The sequence below is a fragment of the Micromys minutus genome (genome assembly GCF_963924665.1).
Source record: "Micromys minutus genome assembly, chromosome: 11".
In the NCBI taxonomy this organism is placed as follows: domain Eukaryota; kingdom Metazoa; phylum Chordata; class Mammalia; order Rodentia; family Muridae; genus Micromys; species Micromys minutus.
Window position 1 is genome coordinate 40,652,315 of NC_137980.1, and position 10,173 is coordinate 40,662,487.

Sequence of the window (10,173 nt, forward strand, 5' to 3'; positions counted from 1 at the left end):
GCTTGCCTTTCCTGACTGGACTGTGAGAAATACAAGACTTGGTAAGGTTGTTGACTGACAACCATTTCGTATTTCCCAAAATTAAACAGGTCAAGAGTGGCTACATCAGAGAGCTCAGCAGGACTAGTGAGAAGGCTGTGGTGCCACTACACGGAGCCTGTCACACAGAGGGAAAGTTCACGCCTCAGGCTTCTGTAAGGTGGGCACATGCAGCAAGCCCTGCAGCACACTCAGCAGTTTCTCTGGGAAGCCACATGAAGGCAACACTAAGCTACTTCTTTGGATCAGGGATCAAAAACAGGGCTTCCACCACAGGACCCTGCTGTTGGGCGCTCTGTGCGAATCTTCCTGACTCCATCATTACCTTGGTACAGGGAACCACAGCCACTATACCTTTGGCAACCATGTCACACCACACTTGTGAGAATACTTTGTGCCAGGTGGGTGCCATAGTCAGTGACCACAGGGCACATGGGCTCTTGGATGGACCAAAATACAAAGAGGCAGTTCTAACAAGCTTGGGGCAACATCAGGTAGTACACAAGACCCAGGACAGAGCTGCAAGGTGCCAGCTGGTGGGCACACAAGTGTGTGTGATTGCTGGTGCATGAAGAAACCCTCCTGGGCACTGCAGGACAAAGGCAACCTGGATGCCCCTGGGGTTAGATCTTTGTGTTTGTATAGCCTTGGTTGTCCTAAAACTCCTCTGTAGACCAGGCTGGCCTTGAACCAGGCTGGCTAGAGATCCACCTGCCTCTGCCCTCCAAGTGCTGAGACTAACTAAAGTTGTGCACCACCATGCCTGACTGTTTTAATGTTTTCATAACACCCCATAATATCCAGGCTCAACGGTGAGGGGTGGTGTCAAAGAACATCTTTAATTCCAGTACTCAAGAGGCAGGTGGATTTCTATGAGTTAGTGGCCAGCCTGGTCTACAGAGCTAGTTCCAAGATAGCCAGGTCTACATAAAAAAAAAAAAAAAACCCTGTCTGGGGGAAGGGGTGTAAAGGGTGGAGGAGTAGTCACACAGAAGTGAAAGGCTCAGAGCTATTGTTAAAACAAGCAAAGCACACACCTTTAATCCCAACACTTGGGAAGTAGGAGCAGCCAGGGCTACACAGAGAAGCCTTGTCTTGAAGGAAAAAAGCACATTAGCAATAAATTGAAAGGTCTAGGGGGTTGGGGGGAAGGGGAGAAAGAAAGCCTTGTGAGGAAGTTACCAGCATAAGCTGGAAAGACGGCTCCGTGGGTAAAGTGCTTTGCTATGCAAGCGTGAGAACCCCTAGAACCAATGTAAAGCTGGACTCGGAGGCCTACCTATAACCTGTCATAGGTACTGCTGTTATAGATACCCTGTTATAGTACTGCTGTATGAGATGGGAGACAGGAGTCATGGACCATCATGAGCCACACATCCTGGTCTAAGCAGCAGTGACACAGACATCCTGTTATGAACAAGATGAGAGAGATGGAAGACCAACACCCAGTGCACAGGTGCATATGCACACTCAGACTGGACACACAATAAAATAAATGGCATCTCTGTAATGTCAACAAGTAAGTGCAGGCTTAGTGGGCACTTGGACCACTGAGGTGGGTGATGGAGTGACCAAGCAATGAAAGGAGGTAGGGGGGGCTCTCAAAGCTGGGTGGGCAAAGCCAAGCACTTCTACCTACTCAAAACCCACTGAGAACACTGCAGGTGCAGAGGTCATTCTAGAAGCAATGACTCAGTAGAATTTCAGGTTTCTAGAGCATGCCCAGTGTTATCGGCTGCTGGGAATGAGCACTACAGCACTACAGGAAAGGAGGGAAGCTATGCAATATACATATGTGCTCAGTAGGCCTCAGAGCACTTATGAATACAAGCCAAACATGAATTCTGAAGAGGCTGGAAAAGGGATAATGGGAGTAGGGGGAGAGGGCAGGGGTGGGGCGCAGGTCAGTAAGGGAGGAAGGCATGCTGAAGAACAGAGTCCAGACTGGGCCACACAGCAAGATGCTTCACAAAACAAACAAAAGCCAGCAAGCAAGCAAACAAAAACCCAAGGGCCAAGGAGGTGGCCCAGTGGTACAGTATATAACCCCAGTACCACCAAAAGAGAAAGAAAAAGAGAAAAAGCAATTATCTCAATAGTTTATCATCCAAAAGACCTCTGCAGGGAACTTCTCATCCACTTCTATCTCAATATACCAGCAATTAATTCCATTACTCAATAAATACCAGGTCCTGTGGTTCCTACTAAAATGCAAAGGTAACAGACAGGACAGACACCCAGCAGAGGGATCTGGTAGCTGAAAACCAGAAAATTATTTGCCTTTCCCTGTTTTCCCACTACCTCAAGTTGCTGTATCCATTCAGTCCAAATGGGTCCTGCTTACTCCCAGAAAGCCCAGCTACTATAAATACACTGGGGACAGCCAACAGGGGGTGCAGCTCTGCTGGAACTCTCTGTTAACTTCCTACCAGCCCAGACAATTTCAAAAGCCTTCACACCTCCTCAAAGTGCCCATCAGAAGCCTAAATTTAGTTCATGCAAACCAGGGCAAGCAAGAACATTTAAATCTCAAGGGTCACTCAAGATGAGAACTTCCCAATCTCCATATACTCCAACCCCACCCATCAAAATGAGTCATGCTCTCTTCATCTCTTCTACACAAAATATAGTCTTCCCTGCTTTGAAAGCAGTGGTGTCTAACTATGGTAAGAGCATCTCTTGGAGCAGGGCAGTATCAATTCTCTACCAGTAAGGAATTTCAGGGTATTACTGATATAACAGGACTTTAACCCAGTCAGGTACTGCGTTCTATTTCAGAATGAAGACAGCTAGAACACGTCTGCTAGAAGAGCCATCTACAGCAGAGCTGTACAGTCAGGAGCTCCTGGGGTAGGAGATGCTCTTTATCTGAAACAAATCACTCACTGCAAGTGGCAGATTCGAGGAACTGAACAATAGAGAGTAAAGGCTGAGCAGCAAGCACCCCCTTCCACTCCCAAAGGAGGCAGTGTCCCCCAGGCACCCCTTCCATCCGGTTGAGCACGTTCTCTCCCTGGGCAAGGTGAGCCATCTCCTCTCTGACCAGCCCTCTACACTCTCCTGCAGCCTTCCGTTCCTCTGCAAATGCTAACGGAGAGAAAGCCGTTCTCACGGTCATCTTGGTGGGCAAACAAATCTAAGTCTGCAGAGTCAGCCACCTGTTAACAGGAAAGATTCAAAAACACCCAGGCTTCCTCCCGAAGGTGTGCCGCCTGGGGTTATTTTTTCTTAACCTGCCACCTTCCACACACACCCCCCCACCAACATCCGCTTCACCTTTTGTTCTTTGCCCATTTGTTTCGGAGTTTGTAGACCTTGTTGGTCTGAGTAGAAAATAAATTAGAATAAGGGAATAATTCTGCCGCCTCGCTTATGCAGCTGTAAGCAAGGCTGCACACTCTTAATGACGCCAAGCTCAAATACGACTTTTCATAATGCTGCCCACTATGACACATTATCAAACTTTTATTTACATTTTTTTATTTTCCACCAATTGTAAACACATTTCTTTGAACTCAAAAAACAAAACAAACAAACAAACAAACAAACAAAAAACCCGGATAGGTGTGGATAAATTAGCCTTTATGTTAGAAATGAGCTTTAGACTCACTCAAGGTTATTCAAATGCTGTTTTAAAAGATGGCACAATCAAAGCCAACATGGTGGCTTTACACACCTTTGATCCTAGCACTCTGAAGGCAGAGGCAGGCAGATTTCTGAGTTCAAGGCCAAGTTAGTCTGCAAATCGAGCTCCTGAACAGCCAAGAACTGTTAAATAAAGAAACCCCATCTCAAGCAAAAACCAAAAAGACAAAATAAAACAGGGACAACAATAAACAAGTCACAATTGTAAGACAAAAGGCTACATTTAAAATGTAAAATCAAGGAAACACTTCTGTAACCACCTCAGAAACTACAAATATGCAGGGTGGCACACTCCTTTAATCCCTGCACTCAGTATGCAGAGACAAGAGGATCTCCATGAGTTCAAAGCCAGTCTGTTCTACAAAGCAAGTTCTGGGACTGCCAGGGCTAAACCCTGTCTCCAAAGGACAGGAGAGAGAGAGAGAGAGAGAACATAAAATAGTCATACTAGGAAAGCCCCAGGGTACAAGCACTTGTGAATAGGCTGTGCAGACCCTAACATTTTACTTAACTTGTGGGGCTTAAGTGTGGAGGAGAAATTGGAGAAGAACGAGGAAAACATTTCAAAGCCAACCCCTCTCTGAGCCAACAACAATCTTAACAAAACTTTAACAAGGCTTAGATGTCAGGGCAGGCCACTCTGACCTAAAAGCGTAAAAAAACCCGAATTCTACCATAACTTATTTATGATGCAAATTTGTTACCAAATCAGTCTGTTTCAGCATTAAAGATTCAACTGCCTCCACTAGGAATACTCTGTTTAGCCAACAACCTCCACGCTTCAGAATGGCTTACATGACAATCTTCATGTGCTGCTGTGACTCTGGGATCCCATTGCCTTTCAGCTGATATAAAAAAATCTGCCCACAGATCGGACTCCTAAGTGGAATCTGTCCAGCTAATTCAGTGACTAGACATGCAATATAAAGGTTACTATTGATTGCTCTACTTACAGATTACACTGGCTATAAATATCAGCCCCCAAAAAGCTGACCCACATCAAGGCCCAAGGAAAGAATCCTGTCAAGCAATCTGGAAATCAAGGCCACCCCAAAAAAGGTTTGTCAGTCAAGAACACCAAACAGCCTGAGGCTTTCTACTTTCCTAAGGGAAGCTCAAAATAGATTTCAGTTCTCCAGCTGATGGGTCTCACCCGCTGTCTTTTGAACCCGTGAGCTGAAAGCAGAATAAACTGTGCTCTCTCTTTACACAAGGAACAGGATCTATTTTGCACATGCTTATTTAAGATGCCTGGCTAGTGTGGTTTTGGTTAATCCTCACAACCCCCGCACTGACATTTAATCAGAAGACTTATTTTCTTTAGAGGACTTAGCTGCTTGTAAAGGCATCTTTGCATTCCCAATTCACTGTTTCATACATGGTGGGGGGAGACACCCTACCTTCATATTACTTTATTTATGCACCACCAGAACCCCTCAAGTGGACCAGATCTCAGAAAACAGAAACCATCTCAGCCTATGATCAAAGGATAAAAGTCAAGAAACAAGCCATTTAGAGAGGGTCAGGCAGCTATAGGAATGGGTTCTGTGTCCCCTTCTTGTCGTCTACCCTCGTGGCTTGCCACTCCTTGGTCTTATTCAAAGAGCAGTATCCTTCCCTAGCAGCCCTGCTGTGAGTCCCTCGACAAGGCAGCAGACCCTTTGCATACGGTCACTCTCCACCAGAACAGATCTTTCTCTTAACACTTGTCACCAGCTGCAATGATCAGTATTTGAGTGTCTCGGTGACTATAAGCCTCTCTAGGGGGTAGGATAGGTCTACGGTGGCATTCAGCACACACCATCTCCAACGCCCAGCACCGAACAGACCCTCCTGCTCACGTCTAACAAATGAATGGGCAGGAAGGAGTAAGGGGGCTGTCATCCAGGGGCCTCCACGATCGCACAACGAAGCCTGAGGAAGTGAAATGTGGGCGGGTGGGGGATGTCCGCGAGCCCACTCTCCTCCCCAGGAGACAAAGGAAGAGGGCCTGAGGTGGTCCGGTCCAGACAAGGAAGCGGCAGGGGTGTGGACCAGCGGGGACAAAGGGTGGCTGGGCCATGTTGGGGTCGGGTTGGGGTGGCCCAGAGAAGACACGGACCGCGGAGAGATACAGGTGAGTGGTGGTGTCGCAAGAGCCGCGAACCCCAAGCTGGGTTTAGGGCGGCTAGGACGCGCGACAGGGGTCCCCTGAGCCGGGAGGGTCGAGGAGACGGCGCGGCCTAGGGGCCCCCCCGGCTCCGCACCTGGTAAATAGCCGCCCAGTTCCCAGCCTTGTCGATCTGCTCGAACTCCTTCTCCATTTCCATGGTGGGACGGGACGGCTACCCGAGTTCCCTCGGCCGTCCGCCGCGCTAGGCCGCGTCGCTCCGCGTCTCGAGGCCCGTCGCCCGCCACCACCGCAGCACCAACCTCCCCAGCAGCGGCTTCTGCATGTCAAGCCGGCAGCCGGAAGTACGCACCCCCGCCTCACCGCGAGCTCCGCCCTCTGTACCGGAGGACCAATCAGATAGCGAGGAGGCTTGCCGGCACTTCCGCGGGGGCGGGGCGGGGGCGGGGCTCAGTGGAAGAGGCCTGGGCCCGCGGAGATGACCTGCTGCGCGCGCCGCTTCCCGGGTTTCGCGCTCGGGCGCGCGCGCTCCCTTTGCCCCTGCGACCACCGGCGGCATCAAGGCGGGGTTGGGGGTGTATCTTGAGTTCGATCCTCAAGCCAGCCAGTTGAGTCAGGCGGCAAGGGCGTGGCCTCGAGCTGGGTGGTTGAGTGGGAGCGTCGTTTCCTGTCCCGTTCTGTTTTCTTTTCTTTCTTTCTTTTTTGTCTTGGTTTTTTCGAGACATGGTTTCTCTTTGTAGCCCTGGATGTCCTTAAACTTGCTCTGTAGACCAAGACTGGCCTTGAACTCATAAATCCGCTGTCTCTTTTCCAGAGTGATGGGATTAAAGGTGTGTCCCATCACTTCGGGCTCCGTTCTTTATTTTTAACTCAGGGTCACGCTATTCCAGGCTGGCCTCCCACTTGTTGTCAGGCCAAGGATAACCTCTTATTTGCTGTCAGGCAGAGGATGATCCTCCTGCCTCCACCTCCCACGTCTTGGAATCTCAGACATGCATTGTGGAGGATAAACCAGAGCACCATGCGTGCTAGGACGCACTCGGGCCACATCCCAGCAAGCAGTGTTTGTTTTAGATAGTGAATCACTTGGTAGCCTGGAATTCACTACGTAGCCCAGGCCAGCCTCCAGCTCCGGATCTGCCTCAGTCTCCTGAGTTTTGGACAAGTGCCAACATCCAACTACCCATTCTGATCTCCTGAAACTTTGGGAAGGCCAAGAGATTTTTTTTTACACAGACACCATGAACCGATGGGACCTGTGCTAGTTTTCTGTCTTTCCGAAATATGAAGAAGATCCTGACAAGATGTGGTGGCACTTGCCTTTAAACTCTTTACTCTCCAGATGTAGGCAAGGAGTCTCTGAGTCCCAGGACAGCCTGGTCTACATAGTGAGTTCCAGGTCAGCCAGTTTTACATAGTCAGACGCTGTCTCAAACAATACAAACAAAAAAGGAAAATCTTCCCTGGTGCTTGATGGTGGCTCATAACTGTCCTCACTCCAGTTACACTCCAGTTCCAGGCCCTCTTCTGACCTTCAAGGGTACAGGGTATACATGTGATACCATGCTACTGTACATACATGCATACAAAACTGTCATACAAATCTAAAAATCATGCTTAAAAAAAGAAAAAAAAAAAAAAAAAAAAAAAAAAACCCTTCCTCACTGAAGTCTTCAATGTGCAAATTTGGTGGTATGTTCAGACTGCCCAGGGTGGGCATTGAGTGTTGGTTCTAACGCACGGGACTCCTTGAAGTATATGTGAAAGCTGGGGTTGCCTCCCTGGAGAAACTTTACTGGAACTTGGAGTTGTAAACATCCATTCTGGACTCACCGTAGGAATTGAAAGGGAGACTTAGGTGGATCAGTGTCCTGTGCCCAGTGCTAGCTTCTCGTGTGAAGGAGTGACTTCCAGCTTGCTCTCAGAGTGTGTGTGTGTGTGTGTGTGTGTGTGTGTGTGTGTGTGTGTGTGTGCGCGCACGCTGTGGTAGGCAAAGGCCCTGTGTTCATTTCTTCTCCACAACCACCCTCTCAGAGTCATTTTGATTCCCGTCTTAGGGTTGACAAGAGCAAAGCGCAGAGACAAAGCACTTGTCTAAGGCAGCGTTGCCCAAGCAGGGCTAGCATCTGAACATGTCTGTAATCCTAGCACTTGAAAAGCCGAGGCAGGAGGATCATGGAGAATTCGGGGCCAGCCTTGTCTACTTGGTAAGTTCCTAGTACAGAGTAAAACCCTGTCTCAAAAAGCCACAGACAAAGCAGTCTTGCACATGGAAAGGAGGGCTGGGCTCCAGTCTGACCACCAGAAGATCTTTTGCATAGGGGGATGGGGGGTTGTGCTAACCTCAGGTTCTAAGATCCATGATGCAGCCTGGGGTGAATTCCTGTTAAACATCTGCATCTTGGTTTTCTCCACTGTGAAAGAGAAATGACTACCTACCTCAGAAGAGGGGCTTACTGTATGGAGAAGCTCAGTCATTTTTCAAATAGCAGCAGACAGGTAGGTAGATTTAATTTCTTTCTTTCCTCATTAAAATTAGTTATATGTGCACCACAGGACACATTTTGAGGTCAGAGAACAGCTTGCTAGAATCGATTGTCTCCTTCCACTGTGTGAGACCCAGGGACTCGGACTCAAGTCCCCAGATCTGGCTGCAAAGCAGATTTGCCCAGTGAGCCCATTTATTCTTGCTGGATAAAGACAGCTGGTCTGTTAAACAACATCGCAAAATGGAGAAATAGAGTGCTCCACTAAGAAAATTAAAGTTGACCATTCTGGTGAAAAATGTGGGGACCCAACATTTGGAGGCTGCCTAACTGAAGTAGGTGCCTCTGTAAGCAACTCTGGGCAGATGGGGTTCCAGTAGCTCAAATGTTACTCAGTTTTGCCCAGTGCGCACCCCCCTCCAGGGACTGGACCCCCTTCATGTCTTTCTCTTTCTTCCCATACTCAGGACATAGCCCAGGGGCCCCGCATGCTTGGCAGCCACTTAACCCTGAGCTTCATACCCTGGCACCTCTTTTTATTATTTTTTTTTCTTTGACACACTTTCACTAAAGTGCCTCCTCCGACCTTGAACTTTTGATCCTCAGCCTCCTGAATAGCTGAGATGACAGGCCTGTGCCACCAGGCCCAACTGGTCATTGTCTATAAGGCCCCAGGGCTGACTGACATGGTGGTACTCCTGATGCACCAGGGCCTTCTCTGCCTCTCCTAGCTCTGACAGGCTGTCTTTCCTTGGCTGTAGCTCATCACCCTTGCCTTACCCTCACAGGGCCTTTCTAGCTCCTCCTGTCTGACAAACCTATCTATTCTGTAAGAATGCTTGTCACTATGTCCCAGATGTAAGTGACCCGTCCAGTAGATCCAGATCTCCTCCTGAGGCCTCTGAGTCGATGACATTTGCCAAGACCATTTCCCCAAATAGGATCTGGTGATGTGACTTCTGAGTGGGCAGACAGTGAAACCCCATGGGAAGTACTAGCCCTGAAGATGAGGCCAAGTACCAGTGTCTCACATGCACTGCCCATATATCAGCACTGGACATGGTGATGCCTTCCAGAGGAAAACACTGGCTTTCTCATTCTGCTTAGAAAAAAGCCCCGCTCAGGAGATAGAGAGATGGTGTTGTGGTTACTGTTCTTGCAGAGGACCACAGCTTGGTCCCCAGCACCCACAAGGCGGCTCACAAACATCTGTAATTCCAATTCTGGGGGATCAATGCCTCTTCAGGCATGCGTGTGAACACACTGGTAAATACACACACATACACACACACCACTCACATGCACATATGCGTTTTTGCGCACACAGGTGTGCCCTTGCATGTTCATGCGCACCCAAAATAGGTGCAGGTACACAAACAGACACACTCAGACACATGCACACACATGCCACATGTGTGCACAAAACAGTTAAAATAAACAAATGCGTATATATTTTTTAAAAGAATAAAGATCCATTCCTAGCCCTGGCTCCCATACCCAGATGACCCTGGTGACTGGCCATCTGCCTCTCCTCCCTCTCTTTCCATTGTCTGCCTCCCTCCATTTTGGTTCTCTTCCCAGTATGTGTGGTTGACTTCTGCCATAGGCTCTGTGTGCCATCCGGTATTGACCAGGGTCCTCTGTTTGTGCGTCTTCTCTCCCTTCAAGTCTCCTGTGACTGTCACCTGCCTGGGGAGGGGAAGTCTCCTGTCGTCCTCTGCTGTGCCTGTTTGCTGGCAGCCCTGTTCCAGTAGAGCAGGATCTCTCCTTCCCCATGTTCCAAGCACCTGACATTTGCTGAGAACAGAGACTGCTATGACCTAAGTGTCAGCTTCCCCCACTCCCAAGCCCTATGGACAAAACCAGCCTGCCCTGGAGGCTCCCCAAACATGA

The 10,173-nt window shown here is 48.9% G+C and overlaps 1 protein-coding gene across 2 annotated transcripts in view; it reads right to left on the reverse strand.

Moving 5' to 3' along the window:
* PTPN1 (protein tyrosine phosphatase non-receptor type 1) overlaps window positions 1-6,099 on the reverse strand; it is a 45,409-nt gene extending 39,310 nt beyond the window's left edge. For both annotated transcript variants that reach the window (XM_080924774.1, XM_080924773.1), the window contains exon 1: window positions 5,931-6,099. In XM_080924774.1, the coding sequence (XP_080780900.1) occupies window positions 5,931-5,993 (63 nt within the window). In that variant the 5' untranslated portion in view covers window positions 5,994-6,099. The remainder of the gene's footprint in view (window positions 1-5,930) is intronic.
* Window positions 6,100-10,173: the final 4,074 nt, after the last annotated feature.